This window comes from Bos indicus x Bos taurus, chromosome 14 (assembly GCF_003369695.1).
Source record: "Bos indicus x Bos taurus breed Angus x Brahman F1 hybrid chromosome 14, Bos_hybrid_MaternalHap_v2.0, whole genome shotgun sequence".
Classification (NCBI taxonomy): domain Eukaryota; kingdom Metazoa; phylum Chordata; class Mammalia; order Artiodactyla; family Bovidae; genus Bos; species Bos indicus x Bos taurus.
The window spans coordinates 60,678,556-60,695,549 of NC_040089.1; the positions used below are offsets into that span (position 1 = coordinate 60,678,556).

General features: G+C 37.9%; 1 protein-coding gene across 44 annotated transcripts in view; it reads right to left on the minus strand.

Annotated features, from left to right (window-relative positions):
* The window catches only part of RIMS2 (regulating synaptic membrane exocytosis 2), a 603,774-nt gene that overhangs the window by 18,189 nt on the left and 568,591 nt on the right, over nt 1–16,994 (minus strand). Inside the window, exon 1 of one of the 44 annotated variants that reach the window (XM_027561384.1) lies at nt 11,476–11,990. The exons of the other annotated variants lie outside the window; for them this stretch is intronic. Coding sequence (XP_027417185.1) covers nt 11,476–11,611 — 136 coding nt within the window. The 5' untranslated portion in view covers nt 11,612–11,990. Of the gene's footprint in view, nt 1–11,475; nt 11,991–16,994 lie in introns of those variants that run through there. 44 annotated transcript variants of the gene reach the window in all.

Below are 16,994 nucleotides of genomic sequence, written 5' to 3' on the forward strand. Positions count from 1 at the left end.
CAGATTGATAGATCCTGAAAAATGACTTTAATTTTTGGTTTTGACCACAAGAGTTAATAAGCCTATTTACATATTTTATTGAAATATTTTGCAAGTATAATTTAGAGAATCCATTTGCATTTCATCTAGAGATTTAAAAAATGCATTAAAACATGAGAATTTCTAAAATTACTGATTTATAGAATTTCAAAAGCTATTATAGGGATCCAGTGTATCTTTGTAATTTTATGTACTCCCTTTCTATAAGCAATGAGCAAGTTGAGGTTCAGAGTAGCTACTTTCTCTTTAATAAAAGATTTTTATCTTTAAAAACCAGCAATGATTTCAAATTGCACTTTAGCTGTCTTTTATTAATAACTTCTCTAATTTCTCAAAATTTCAAGTTGCCTCCAGCACTCTGGCTGGCTACTGTTTAGTAACTTCACATTGGTAGATATACCAGGATGTGAAAGAGGCTGGTTTATTTACGCACTTTGCCCAGCAAGACCTCAATATATGGATATTCCTAAGTAGATTACTATACGGTGTATAAAAGCTTGTGCACTCATATTTATGTTTGTTAGGGCTTCTTACTATAATAAACATAATTCAAGTCTCTGAAAGTCTAAGCAAAATAGGGACAAATATCTGACAATTTCTTTTGGGCTAATCCAGGATTTGCATTAACAACTAAAATAAATAGAAATTAATAGAAATTAACCATTGATTTTCAAAATTGTTTCAGAGTTTAACACAAATTCATTCATTTCATCAGCTTTGTCACAACTATTATGAAAGTTAAATATTAATAGCTTCAATACAGTAAGCTACAAGTAGAGGTCACAGTTATGGTAGACATTAGGGCTGTTAAAATATATTCACATTTCTCCCACTTATGAAGTTCAGTGTGGTCATGTGACTTTCTTGGCCAATGAAATGTGAGCAAAACTGGCCCATGTAACTTTAGGGCCAACAGAAGCTTCAAATACAACGATTTGTGAAAAAATGTACACCACGATGAAGAGGGATTTATGTCAATTATGCAATGCTGGTTCAATTTTCAAAAATCAGTTAAGGTAATCCATCATATCAACAGGTTAGAATAAAAATCACATGATATCAATAGGTATTGAAAAAGGATTCAACAAAATCCAGCACCTATTCATCATAAAAAACTCTCAATGATAAGGAGTATCTACAAAAAGCTTACAACTAACATCTTACTTAATAGTGATAAACTTGAGCTTTCAAGATCAGATACAAAGCAAGAATTTTCCTTCTTACTACTCCTTTCAGCATCATACTGGAAGTTCTAGCTAATACTGTAAAAGAATAAAAGGAAATAAAAGGTATATAGATAGAGAAGGAAGAAATAAAACTGTTCTTGTTCACAGATGGCATGATTGTCTATGTAGAAAATCTGAAAAGAATTGACATTAAAAACTCCTGGAACTAGTAAGTGACTGTAGCAAGGGTGCCAAATAAAAGTTTAATATTTAAGTCAACTGCCTTCCTATATACCAGCAATGAACAAGTGGAATTTGAAATTAAAAATATAATACCATTTACATTAGCATCCAAAAAATGGAATACTTAGGTATAATAGCTAACAAAATATGTACACGATCTATATGAGGAAAACTACAAAACACTGATGGGTAACATCAAAGAACAACTAAATAAATGGAGGGATATTTCATATTCCTGGATAGGAAGACGTAATATTGTTGAAATGTCAGGTCTTCGCAACTCGATCGGCAGACTGAATGCAATCCCAATCAAAATCCTAGCAAGTTATTTTGAGATCCTGACAAACTGACTATAAAGTTTACATGGAGAGGCAAAAGACTCAAAGAATAAAGTTGGAGGACTGACACTATCCAACTTCAAGACTTACTATGGTGTTCCAGTAATGGATCAATAAAACAGAATATACAGCCCCCAAATAGACCCACATAAATATAGTCATCTGATATTTGACAAAGGAGCAAAGGATTCGAATACAATGGGGCAGAGACAGTCTCTTCAACGGTGCAGCCAGAAGTACAACTGGATGTCCACATGCAAAAAAACAAAACTAGACACAGACCTTAAACCCTTTACAAAAATTAACTGAATCACAAGCCTAGATGTAAAATGCGAAACTATAAATCTCCTAGAAGATAACATGGGAGAAAGCCTAGATAACTTTGGGTATGGCGATGACTTTTTAGATACAACAATAGCATGATCCATGAAATAAAGAATTGATAAGTTGGATTTCATTAAAATTAAAAAGTTTTGCCTTGCAAAACACTCTGCCAGGAGAATGAGAAGTTAAGCCACAGGCTGAAAGAAATAGTTGCAAAAGACATATCTAATAATAGACTATAGAGAACTCTTAAAACACAACAATAAGAAACCATACAACCTGATTATAAGATGGGCCAAACAGCCTGACATCTCACCAAAGAAGACAAGATACAGATGGCAAATAATCATATGAAAATGTGTTCTAGATCATGTCATCAGGGAAATGCACATTAAAACAACGAGATACCAGGACACACCTACTGTGTGTGTGTTAATTGCTCAGTTGTGTCTGACTCTTTGCAACCCCTTGGACTGTAGCCTGCCAAGCTCCTCTGTCTATGGGATTTTCCAGGCATGAATGTTGGAGTGGGTACCCATTCCCTTCTTCAGAGGATCTTCCTGACCCAAGGATTGAACCTGGATCTCATGCATTGCAGGTGGGTTCTTTACCATCCGAGACACTAGGATTAGAATGGCCAGAATTTAGAACACTGACACCACCAAATGCTGCTGAGGAAATGGAGCAACAGGAACTCTCATTCACTGCAAAATGGAACAGACACTTTGGAAGACAGTTTATGCTTTCTTACAAAACGAAGCGATTACCTCAGAGAATCAGAACACTCAGCTCCCACTTGTTAATGTTGTTAATAATCATTAATCCTGATTTTAGCAAGAAATAAAACAAAGCTTATGACTTTTGCAGTAAGATCATTCTATTTTTTTCCCATAAAAGCGGAGGCTTACCACTTTGGTATTCCTAACACATTGAAGAAATTATAGCTCTCACTCTTACTCTTTTGGGAATTGTCATTTCTATGGTACCTTCTCGTTCCCACTATCTGATGTTGCTATTATGACAAATGAAATTTATTTAGAAAATTGCTCCCCTTGCTTTTTTTAGCTGACAGGTCTGTCCTTGGTCACACATCAGTCCACTGATATTTTTGTGCCTGTTTCTCTCTGAAGAATGGACATGAAATATCATCAACCTCGTCTTAACTCTCAAGTCAGCTATTCTGAGGCAGCATTTTGTGGTGAGAAGAGCATGCCATTTTAGAATCAGATGATATGTGTTCAAGTTTTTATTTGATCATATGCAAACTTGAAATCAGATTTAGCCTATGTCACAGAATAAATGAAATGCAGTGGTATTTAATGAATAGTGATAAATAAGGATTGGATACTGTAATCTATGTGAAAGCGTTTTGAAAGCTGTAAAATGTTATACAAATCCTTCTTTGAAAAATGACTGGAATAATGTGAAATTATCCTAAACTTAAAGGGAGAAAAATATATATAAGTAAGTGGAGTCCTGCCATAGGAAGGAGAGCCTGCTGGCCAAACTGGATTTAGGGGTTGCTTTCTGGACGGGGGAGCCTGGTGGGCTGCCGTCTATGGGGTCACACAGAGTCGGACACGACTGAAGTGACTTAGCAGTAGCAGTTCTCCATGCAAATCCACTGTTTTCAAATGATACCAAGGCAGTTGCCATTAAGTTGAGAACAAAAGAAGTGGGCAGGGCACAGAGGCTGGAAACTATAACAGGATCTTGAGGCTAAAATCTTTGTCCAATGAGGTGTTTGGTTAGAGTCACTTACACTTGAAACTGACTGGAATCAAACAGCCTTCTGAATTTCTGAAGGATCTGTATAGAAAAAAATAATAACCAGTCCATTTATAATACAAAAGGTAACTACTTTTTTTCCTAATCTGTACTAGAGACAAGTGGGCTATGAAGTGGGCTATACCTTCTCTCTAATGCAAACCTTTGTGGCCATAGAGAATAAAGGACAAAGAAACACTTTCTGAAAACAGAAACCAGGGTCCCAGATATGTAAACCAAGAAATGTATTCTACTCTCAATCTTGACCATTCCCTCCAAATGGGATTTGAAAATTCCTGTGGATGACTGATTGCTTTGTGTTTCTTATTCTCTCCTTTAGAAATGAAAATGTTTACTTTGGCTATCCTGTTGCTACCATTTAAACAGGATGTACTGGAGGCAGATAATATGTCTTACAGTTTACAGGTCACTATAACATGAAAAGCCATATGTGTTTATGAGGGAGAGGACTATACATCACTCAAAGATCCTAGACTTCAACCTTCAGGTAAGTGGATTACAGTTTAAGGTTGTCTTTCTTAGAGATTATCTATGTTCTATATGTAAAATTAGAATGTCCACAGATATCTGGTGGCTCACTCTGCTGGAAAAGTTAAAAGCCATACACTTCACCTTAGGTTTCTTCCATAGATTCTTTTACCATTCCTGTCTGTTTATCTTATTGAACAAAGAGGGAAATTACCAAATAACAAGCTAGTATTTTAAAAAACGACCCAGAGGGAGGGTATGGGGAGGGAAGAGGGAGGAGGGTTCAGGATGAGGAGCACAGGTATACCTGTGGCGGATTCATTTCGATGTTTGGCAAAACTAATACAATATTGTAAAGTTTAAAAATAAAATAAAATTAAAAAAAAATAGGTAATTAGGCTGAGCTTAATAGTTTTTGTCCCCCACTGGTAATCATATCACTAGGTGGATATTTGTTAGTGTTTTGGGCTCACCAGCATTTGAATCTTCTTCCTGTGTCTGAGAAGCAACCCATCCTTTAACTGTAGCAGCTAATACTTTCACCTGTCATTTTCTCAACCTGCCTGTCAATGAGGACATGAGCAAATGGCCAAGGTTCTGCTGATCAGACATCATTGCTCCAGACTTACTGAATTTGGAGAGGAAGAACCAAAAAACTTAGTTTTACCGAATCACTGGGCTACTACAGGGCTTTGGAAGGTAGGGGAGCTAAACTGTAGGTAAGAACCAGATTGTGAAAGATTTTGAATGTCAGGCTAAAGGTTTTATTTAGTAGGAGATAGGAATCTACTAAAGTTTTTGTAGAAGGAGTAATGCAAGATTAAGATGATGCTTAAGACAACTGATCTGGGAACAATGAAGTTAGATTTGAGTGGGGAGATCAAGAAATGGAAGAGAGTAGGTTGGGAGATTCAGATGATTTCAAAGATGGACCAATACAGTCCTAAACTATCAAGGTAACAATGAAAATGGGGAGGAAGAAAAGACTGAGGAGCGCTGAGAAGGCAGCATCTCCTTTGTAGAAGGTGCCAGCTGGTGGCACACAGTTAAGCTACGCGTGGGCAACGTTGGCTCAATTATTGTTTAAATGTTTTCACTTAGGCACCAACATTTTAAAATGTAAAGGATTTAAGTAAACTGTCAGATTTATAGCTTCTCTTTGGGAAGAGAAGAATAAATTGCCAACCCTGGGCTGATATTCAACTTGGCATCAATTAGCTAGAACTGAGTATTCACCATTCGTTTTTGGATGGATAAACTTTCTCCAGCTTTTCAGAGTCCCTGCATTTTCCCTTTTGTATAGTATCTGGCCTACTTCACTGATGTATGTTACCTTCCTGGCCTTTGACTTACAGGAATAATAAGAGAACAAGCGATCACTGGAAGAGCTAAAATAAATGTCCCTTTCATTTTAGTCTAATTAGGCATAATCTAAACCTTAAATGATTCTTCAAAACTAGAACTGATATAATCACTTTTGTGTTAGCTTTTTCAACTGGTCAAATAGTATTATACACACTATATATATATATATATATATATATATATATATCACCTTGATATGTGTGTGTGTGTGTGTGTGTGTGTGTGTGTGTGTGTGTATAGCATTAGGTAAATCCCTTCCTCCCCAAATAAACATCATTGCCATATCTGATAGATTATACAGAATGATCTTAGATCAATAATATGGCCTATGAAGACCAGCAGAGAGCACTTGACCATCGTTCTTGGCAGCACTGGGAAGCTGCCACTATGACTTTCTCGTGGGTTTCTTTTATAAGTCATTACACACAACATGTCTCAATAGGGAAGCTTGTCCCCATTTTCTAGCTTTGAATTTAGTGAACCTGCTCAAGGATCATAGCAAATTGAGGTTTAACTTCACTTTTGTATTAAATTTAAACTACTTTAAGGGTATTATTTGGACACTTGGCAGTGAAAGATTTTTAATTTTTGATTAAAATGCAATATTGATAAGCATTGTGAGGGAACTGTTCTTTGATTTACCTTTTTAAATTCCAAAGTCTTTTGCCTCACTTTAGTCCATGGGGTCACAAAGAGTCAGACACAACTTAGTGTGACCTTAGCCGGACACAACTCAGTAACAATAAGCCAAAACATAAATCTAATATAAAAACTGTGCTATTGTTGAATATGATGTGGACTCATGTAAGAAGTGATTTACTATATAGAACCAATCACAATCCAGGGGACATTATATGTATAGTATCCTCTAAGAAAAGATATGTATTAGGACTAGTACTGTCTATTCATGTCCTGTCCCCAACACTGGCATTGTGAAAATACACAAAAGCTATGAACAGTGAATTTTAATAAGTCTAGATCACACATCATAATTTTAAAACAGTGTAAATATAGTGGCTAGCAGTCAGTTACACTGATATTCAGCTTGAAAAGAATGGTAGAACTATATACTGTTGTTATTAATAGTGGAATACCTACAGTGCTAAACATGATGTTTGTATTTAGGAGGATTGTATTTAAGTGTATGAATAATTTTTTGTTCCAATGGAGCTTGAGTAAAGTGCTAAGCTCCATTTTAATCAAATGGGACTGCTTACTAAGAATTAGTACACAGGGAACTATATTCAACATCCTGTGATTAAACCATAATAGAAAAGAATATTAAAGAGAATGTATATATGTGTAACTGAATCACTTTGCTGTACAGCAGAAATTAACACAACGCTGTAAGTCAACTATACTTTAATAAAAAATAAAATTAAAAAATAAATATATCACTTAAGGATTAGAATAAGATAATGTCTTTTACCGATTGTACAGCCTCTTTAAGAGTGGAGGATAATTAAACAGGTCTTCCGAATATAGTCTATTTAGTTCCTTTTATATTAATTCCTCATAGCTTCACTGTCACATGCAAAGACACTTTCCTCAGTTCTTCTGGTGATTTTTAAACTATTCTTATTTCTTGGATGGTTTTCCTGTAACTTAACTTTCAAAACAGTGGCATGTAAAATAAATTTAATAAATTAATTTATTCTGTTAAATAATATTAAGTTGATAGGATCTCTCCTTCTGTAGGATTGCCAAATCAAATTTTAAACAAAGAAGGAAGAAGGCCACAAAATCAAGCAAATCAAATTCGTCACATACTATATGTATGTAATTGAACAAAAATCACTAGCCCAGAAACAAGTAACTTTAAGATATCTTGCAAAACCAGATCTAAAAATATTAGGATATATGCCATTTCCCTACATTACATGACCATAACCATTGCCCCTGGATCTATGGGTGGGAGACTTGCTTCTCCTACATGGAATGGTAACCATTTCAATGGTTTCTTCTTTCTCATAATTATTATAATGTTTAAAAATTCTACAAACAGTAATATCCTATATTGAATTGGTAGACTCAATGTTGGGGCCAAGGGGCTTACATAATGATGCTAATACTTAACTCAGAGAGTTCAAGGATAAATAAACATAATTTAGAAATAGTTAAATAACAAGTAGATGCTATTGTATTACTTTTATTTAAAATAAAACTATTCAGAGATTTGGAGAATAGTTATCTGGAATATATCCAGGGACAAAGAAGCAAAAAAAAAAAAAAAAAAGAAAAGAAAAAAGGAAAGCATACAAAAAAAGTAGTTACAAAGACCAGTTGACAATCTTATTTTATTTTGCTTATACTAATGACCCTTTCCTCCTCACTCAAGTCAGCCCTATTGAGATTTATAATCTGTGGCTAAGTTCCTTAAATATTCAGTCTCAGTTTTCACATGTATAAGTTAATAATAAGTTCCTTGAAGAATTATCATGAAATCAAAGGAATGTGGCAAAGGAGAAGGTGCTCAATAAATGGTAACCACCATAATTGTTGTACTTGATTTTCAAAATATAGCACGTTGCAAGGAAATGCAGTAAAATAATGAAGAAACAATACACAGAATAGTTGGGATTATAAACTTCAGAGCCAGATTATGGGTTTTGATCCCAGCTCCACTTACTGGCTGTGGACTCTGGGCAAACTGCTCTCAAAGGTATGTAAGAGGCACTGAGAGCTATCACTGACACCTGAACCGACGTTTAACCCTCATTTCTCAGGATACCCTTTCTGTGAGTCCTCAGTTAGGCTTTCTTATCATCTTCTTATTGCACTCTGTACTTCACCTTCCTAAGCCCTGTCACAGTTTTAATTACATAGCTATTTCCTATTAATATCTCTCTCCATTAGACTGTGAGTTCTAAGAAGATAGGAAGCATATTCAGCTAATTAAGGACTACCACAGTGACTAACACATCTCAGAGCCTCAGGAAATATTTCTGAATGAATGAATGAGTAAATAGAATATAGTCTCTCCCTAAACATCTCAGCACTTCTTGTGTAAAATAATGCCTGGATGTGCTGTCCAAGAGAGAAATGAGAATATGGAATTGGAAGGCAGAGTACATTTGAGATTAGTTAGCTGTTGCACTATTTCTGAAAAGACCAAAAAAAAAAAAAGAAGAGACTAGCTTTAAAATCAGACTGACTACTGAACTGATCAACTGAAAGAAGTGAAAATGTTAGTCACTCAGTCGTATCTGACTCTTTGTGATCCCAAGGACTGTAGCCTGCCAGGCTCCTCTGCCCATGGAATTCTCCAGGTAATAATACAAGAGTGGGTAGCCATTCCCTTCTCCAGGGGATCTTTCCAACCCAGGGATGATTACTTTAGTTAAATCACACTGGCTGGCAGACCACTGCTCTCTTTTGAAAATCATCTGTTGTGATGGATTTTCTTTATAAATTAGTTTGGTTTCACAGTTATGACTATAATAACTTGGTCCTGAGTAAGCTTATGAGAGTATGTTATCCACATGAATTTTATGTGTCCTGTTGGGGTGTCTCAAGAGAAAAAAATTGCAGAGAAGCACCACTCCAGGCCAGTGATTTCTAACTTTTATAACTCTTCAGGGCATACTGAAAAACCCTCAACAATCTCAGCACTTTCAAGAGTGGAGTAGAGCAGAATCAAAGAAGAAAGTTAGGATTTCTTCTCTTGGCGGTAAAATGACTATAACCCAGTGGAAAGACCTCTAATTTATGGGGAGTGCCTCCTCTCTGGTTACTTGTACAGAACTATATGTTTCATTTTAAAAATGCTGGCTTCCTTATGGAACATTTTGTCTTGGCAACTCAAGAAACCATATTATAGGACAGAAATCTATTCCAATTTCCCATGTGTAGATGTAAGAATTTCCTTTGGGATTAGTCTGTAAGAGTCAAGGTTAAGTCAATGTACTTAAAATTTAGAAAAATTTTCATTTACGTAAGTTTATTTTTTGTCTCAAAAAGGCTTTAGGATGGTATTTTGTTAATCCAATAATTGTAGCTACTACTTAAGAATGATGATAGCTTACCTGAAGCAAAGTCAAGACTGAAGACTTGGTGTAAAAATTCAAATTGAGAAATGAGTTTATAACAATGTGTCTTATTTAAATATGTATCTTTACATACACCTAGATTTGAGTTCTAGTTTCAACACTTACTAGGTATGTGATTGTGGCCAAGTGTATGCAAATAATAAACTCGTATAGCTTAATTTGGGTAAACAGGTTGTGTGATTGACTGGGCTTATATGCTGACTATTACCTACTATCTGGGTAACCTTGGGTAAGTTTCTGAATCTCTCTGCCTAGGTTTCCTCATTTGTTAACTGGGGATTATAAAAGCTCTGTCTCATAAGACTGCTGTGGGCCTAAAAGAGTACGTGAATGTCAGGTTTCTAGAATAGTGCCTGGCTAATAACAAATACTGAAAGTTTTAGCTACAATTATGATCATTCCTTTTACCCAATTTGATTTTCTAATTTCTTGACTTGTTTATATCTCCTGAAATGTTAATCATTTAATAACAGAAAACAAGTAAAACATAAATGTACAAGAACAGTAAAAGATTAGTATGAAAATTAAAAGTTACATTTATATAGAGACGTAGTACCATACCATTAAACCTGTATTAATCTAATGAAAACGGATACTGCAACAATAAGCTAGAAGAAACCTAGACAGCAATAATAGCAAGTTGTTCTGAAAAACACTTTTCAGATGTATTTTTAATCACCATTTTCCACCTCCTGTCCTCCACTGGGAAAAATGGAAAATAATTATTTCTACCTGTTCTCAGAGCAGGTAATTTCTTTCAAATTAGGGCTCACTGCAGATTTACAAATAAGAAGTCATTGATTGTCACAGAATAAAAGCAAAGTAAATCCTAAAATAGAGGTAATATGATGATGATAATAGATCTACCCTGGTATGTGTGCAAAGATGGACAGTTTACAACTAGCTTATTAATAAACTGATAAACAGCATTTCAAATGTTGGGACACTATTATTTAGCAGCCAATTCTTACTTTGATTTACAAATTATGTTTCTAGTATTAGTTGTTAAATCTTATAGGAACGTTTTTCACAAAGAAAACCTATGTTGTGTTATTGAAAACTTTATGAAGGACTTCACATCACTTGGTGAAAAGTTTAAAAGTTGAGTCCCCTTCAGCTGTTTTTCTCATTAGCTCAATTAAAATGGCATCACTCAAACACCAGAGATTGACAACCAATTGTCATAGTATTGTGCCTGCCAACAAAGTTCAAGGGCCCACAGCACAAACCAGCCTTTTGTACCATCAACTTTGACCCGTCCATTATATTACCCCCTTTCCTCATTCGGATCGTGTTTCAAAGCTCTGCTACTGCTTTTTCCTTTACTTTTTGATTATTTCTGTCCTTGAAATCAAATGCTAATACCAAGACGGCGGGAGGAAACGGAAACAAGACCAAGTGGGGTGCACCCAGTAGCGCCACCCTGCCACCCACCCCATCCTCATCCAACTCTCAGGCACTGTTGAAGTCAACTTCACTAGGAAAACCAAGTCAGCGCCTGTGGAGCTCTCCAAACCACCAATCAACAGAACTTCTCGGCCAGCCGGCGCTCTGGGGGTCTCTGGCCCCAGTCACGGACCGAGAGGAGAGGGTAGGAACACTGCTACCTGGAGTTCTCCAAACCCTGCCAACCCTCCAACCACCGACTTCTCGAGACGGGAGATGTACAGGCTGAAACCCCAACTACAGCCTCACCTTCTTCCTCCAGGGAGTTCATACAGGGAAAGTAGCCGGCCAGTGCCTCGAAGGAGGCGGAGAGGCTGCTCCGGCTCTGCGAGCGCTGCATGGAGCGCCCCGCGGCGCCGGCGCCCCCTAAGCCCTGCCGGCCCATCTTGGACGAAGACCCGCTCTTCCCGCGGTACAAGATACGAGGCGTCTTGGCGGCTGGGGCGCGGCGACCGCAGCGCTTCTAGGGCCGCGATGGTGCCGCGGGACCCCAGGGAACTGACCCCTGCCTCCCTGACCTGGTCTGGACCAGACGTGGCTTTCTTGGCTACCGAGGGTCTCCACTCTTTGGGGAGGCGGGGGTCGGGTAAAAGGAAGGGATCCAGGCAGTGGCGAGCGGGGACGCGGTTGCTCGATGGGAAAGTCTGAAGTCTCGCCAGGAGGGAGCTGAGGTTCCCGGAGGCTGTGGCTGCGAGTCAGTCTTGGCGCCCTCCCCTCTCCGGGAGATGCTGCTGATGCTGAGGTCCCCGCCAATCAGCAGCCGGAGGGGGAGGCGGCGGCGGCGGCTGCAGCACCTCGGAGGGCTGGCGGCTTGGAGCGCGCACCTCAGGTTCAGGACAACTGCGACCTCCAGTAGCTCCAGCTGTTTCCGCTTCTCTCCCCACTCCCCGCCCCCAACCGCGTGATGAAGGCCAGAGAAGGGTCGTTAATTAAAACAATAGGTTAGGCATCGCAGATGGGTATTATCTCAAATTTTTGGTAGTCATTTTCCCTCTCCTCGGTCTCACTTAAAATTTATTAACGCTCCTCAAGAATAGACAGGGAATACTGAAATTTTCTCCAAATCATAAAACAAAGGCTCCCCAATTTTCAACATGTTCCATAAAAGCCTACAATTAGCTTTCTCCTTTATCTGCTTTATTAAAAAGATAAAAAGTCAACAGAAGGTAAAAAAGGTTTTTAAAAAAAATCAAAAGCCTGAAAAAGCATCAACACAAAAAAATGGACTGTGATGTTTACCAATTTTGCTTTAATTTTAAGAATTTTTAATGCTTTCCCCCCCTAAATTAATGTGTTACCTATTGTTGCTAAGAATGATAATGAGCACTGTTAGGCTTTCAAAGGTAACATCCTCTTAACATAAACCTGGAAGCAACACAGACATACAGAAACACAACAGTTTGTAAGTGAAATAACATCCCATTCTGCAAATCGCAGATCTCTATTCCAGAACATAGAGCAACCGTAATTCCATTTTGCTGCTGCTGCTGCTGTTAAGTCACTTCAGTTGTGTCTGACCCTGTGCAACCCCACAGACGGCAGCCCACCAGGCTCCCCTTTCCCCGGGATTCTCCAGGCAAGAATACTGGAGTGGGTTGCCATTTCCTTCTCCAAAGCATGAAAGGGAAAAGTGAAAGTGAAGTCACTCAGTGGGAGAAGGCAAAAGACTGTCCTCCTTTTTGTAACCTTAGACAAGCCCCTTGACCTCTCAGTTTCCCCATCTAGGCAGGTGGGAAGACAGGGAACAATGGTGATTCCAGACCTAACCATGTCACAGCTTGATTGCTGGCTGTGTGTTTTAGGGGATTTCAAAAGTGTTTGTAAAATGTAAATTATGCAATCTAAAATGGTTCTTTCATACCATAAGTATTTCCTGATTACTACATATGTACAAGTTCTTTGCTTGATATACTGGGAAATACAAGGAAAGTCACTCAGTCATGTCTGACTCTTTGCGACCCCATGGGCTGTAGCCTACCAGGCTCCTCTGTCCATGGGATTTTCTAGGCAATAGTCCTGGAGTGGATAGCCATTTCCTTCTCCAGGGGATCTTCCCAACCCAGGGATCGAACCTGGGTCTCCCGCATTGTAGACAGACGCTTTACAGTCTGAGCCGCCAGGTAAATACAAATACTCATTCAATTAATAGTAATTGAGCTCCTAGTGTATGTCAGGTACCTTTGTAAATACTGAGGGCATATGGTGATCCAAGCAGATAGAAATCCTTGCTCTCATAGAGCTTATAATCGCGTAGGGGGGAAAAGACGCACACACACAAATCAGTAAATTATATAGTGTTTATATAAGGGGTATAGGACAGCAATTCAAACAATAGTTGTCTGGGTGGATATCATTGACAAAGTGACATCTGAATAGAGGTATAAAGAAGCTGAGAAAGTAAGCCATTTGTATATGCAAGAGAGAGGGTTAGTTTGAGGCAAAGAGAGCCTCCAGGACAAGCTCCCTAAGATATGATGTCCTCATGTGTCCACAGAATAGCAAAGAGGCCAGGGTGGCTGGAGTGGAGTGAGTAGGAAGGAATGGAGGTCAGAGAGATGAGACAGAGAAGGGACAGGTTACACAGGGGTATGCGAACAACTTTGGCTATAGCACATCACAATTTAGACAGTACAAAACAATGCACTCATATAAGAACCCTCTCAAACCTTTCTAAGAATTAGGAAGCTTCCAGGACAACTAAGAGTGCTATCACATGACAACTTTTTGTTGCTTAGACTTAGGATCGGGCTTCCCTGGTGGCTCAGACGGTAAAGAACCCACCTGCAATGCGGGAGACCTGGGTCGATCCCTGGGTTGGGAAGATCCCCTGGAGGAGGGCATGGCAACCCACTCCAGCATTCTTGACTGGAGATTCCCCATGGACAGAAGAGCTTAGTGAGCTACAGTCCATAGGGTTGCAGAGTCAGACACGACTGAGCAACTAAGCACAGCACACAGACTTAGGATCATCCAGGTTTCTTGCTTCTGTTTTTCTGATAGACTTTTTTTGTCCTTCCTGCTACTCTCTTAGTTCAATTTCCTATTCATTATTCACCTTCCTAAAATACCAGTGTTTCAACAGAACACTGATAGAACTAGGAACTCTATGAGTATTTTCTCACACCATATTGCTTTTATTCAGAGATAGAAATGTTTTTAATAAATGAAATTTTCATTAGAAGAATAAAGAGAGTCATAGCATTTTGAAAACTGAAAGGACTATTGGAAGTCATCTAATGCGTTTTTTAAAACTGGGGGTCACAAATTTTTGGTGAATCACAAAAATAACTTACTATTAGAATGAGCCCCATTCTAAAAAATAAAATCAGAGCGCAGTAACTGATACAATGCAGTTTTTGTAACAACAGGAGTATTAGGTCATGAATATGTGTGCATTTCTGTGTGTTTGTGTGTTTACATGTGTGTACTAAGTTGTGATCAAGAGAAATGTTTCAAGGAAGAGGGACTAAGTAGGAAAATCCTAGGAAAATAAATTGGCCAAGGGTGGAAAAGCTTTATTTTGGTATCCAGGACATCATAATGAGAGTTGAAAGTCATTTAGGAAGGGGGTTATCTTGGGTTCCTACCAGTGACACCATAGTGATAGGAAATCTAAGACCTGGATCAGTGGTCACACCAGAGTTGCTTGGGTCCTGCCTTCTCTACATTAATAACCTGGCTCTATGCTCCAAGATGCTGAAGCTGAAGCTCCAATATTTAGGCCACCTGATGCAAAGAGCTGACTCATTGGAACAGACCCTGATGCTAGGAAAGATAGAAAGTAGGAGGAGAAGGGGACCACAGAGGAAGAGATGGCTGGATGGAATCACCAACTTGATGCACATGAGTCTGAGGAAACTCCGGAAGATAGTGAAGGATGGGAAAGCCTGGTGTAACAGTCCATGGGATTGCAAAGAGTCAGACAAGACTGAGCGACTGAACAACGAATGGGCCAAGAAGAGTTTAGTCTGGAATAGCCCAGATGCATCTGTTTTTCCATGAGCATCACTTCTCTCTTGCAGATTCAGAACAAAGTTGTCCTGGGAAGCTTTTTGGTAATTTTTCCTATAGTTGGGATTTGAGAGATATAAGTAAGTCATAGAAGACTGACACAAGGAGAAACAGGAAGTATAAAGAAGAAAGAAGGAAAGCACCTTATTTCAGGGAAGGAAGCATCAAGGAGAAAGAAGACCATCAGCACACAAGTATCAGAGAGAGACAATAACGGCCAGGGACCTCTAGTCTTGAATGATAACATGTGGAATATATGGAACTTATTGAGAACATTCACAATTCTGCTTTTCTGGTCCTATGCTTAAATGTTTTTGTATATAATAAATATATAAATAATATTTCTGGTTTATATGTTTTTAAAAGTTGATTTACTATTCCTTATTCCATTCTGATAATATGTACTACCAACATACCAAAGGAATTTAAAATTTACATAAAAAGTAAACTATTGATAAAAGATTGGAAATGTCATTTCCTCCATACCAGAAAGGACATTCAAATGGCTTTGGATGTAGTTTTCAAATGATGGGCTACTATATTGTTTCATTATGTAAACTAAACCTAATTTCAGAATCATTATAATCTCGGAGAAGGCAATGGCACCCCACTCCAGTACTCTTGCTTGGGAAATCCCATGGATGGAGGAGCAACTTCACTTTCACTTTTCACTTTCATGCATTGGAGAAGGAAATGGCAACCCACTCCAGTGTTCTTGCCTGGAGAATCCCAGGGACGGGGGAGCCTGGTGGGCTGCCGTCTGTGGGGTCGCACAGAGTCGGACACGACTGAAGTGATTTAGCATACTTATAACTTTCTTACTCATCCAAAGATAATCAGAGAAAAAGTGAGTCACAAATTTATATACTAATCACTTTCTAAAAGCAAATTCTGGCCTTGAAAAAAATACCACCAATACATATGAAAATTATATTTTTGAAGAAAAGATATATAGATTGATACAGCTTGCATGTGATATCATAACATTCTATTTGATGAATATGAAACATCACACCAATTATGCCATTTAATTCTTACATTAATCCAGAGTGTCATTATTTCTTTATAGATGAGTTAATGCTCAATAATATTGAGGTTCAATGCCCTATATACTGTATCACAGGTGTCTCACATATACATAAACACAGATGAAACATATGAAACAGAGATGATAGATACAATATGAACTATGTAGTAAATTATTTGGTTCAAAATAAATACTTAAAAATATATTTAAAACTATAATGTTTCTTCTAACAATATACTAATATTAAATCCATATTTGCTCTTTTAATCAAAACATTAATATCACATAGCCATATCAACCCTGAATATTCATTAAAAGAACCGTTGCTGAAATGGGAGCTCCAATACTTTGGTTACCTGATGCAAAGAGCCAACTCAATGGAAAAGACCCCGATGCTCGGAAAGACTGAAGGCAACAAAAAAGGGCAGCAGAGAATGAAATGGTTGTATAGTGTCACCAACTCAATGGACATGAATTTGAGCAAACTCCAGGAGATAGTGGAGGACAGAGGACCCTGGTGTGCTACACTGCATGGGGTTGCAAAGAGTTGGACACCACTTAGCTACGAAGACAACAACAACAACATATGTATTTCCTCTCAATTCTAACGGGACCAGAAAGTTACATGTCATTTATTTTATATATTTATTATTGTATACATTTATTATATGTATCATTTTTTATAATAGTTTCTCCAAAAAAAAAAATCACCAAAATTTTAAAGAGTGTT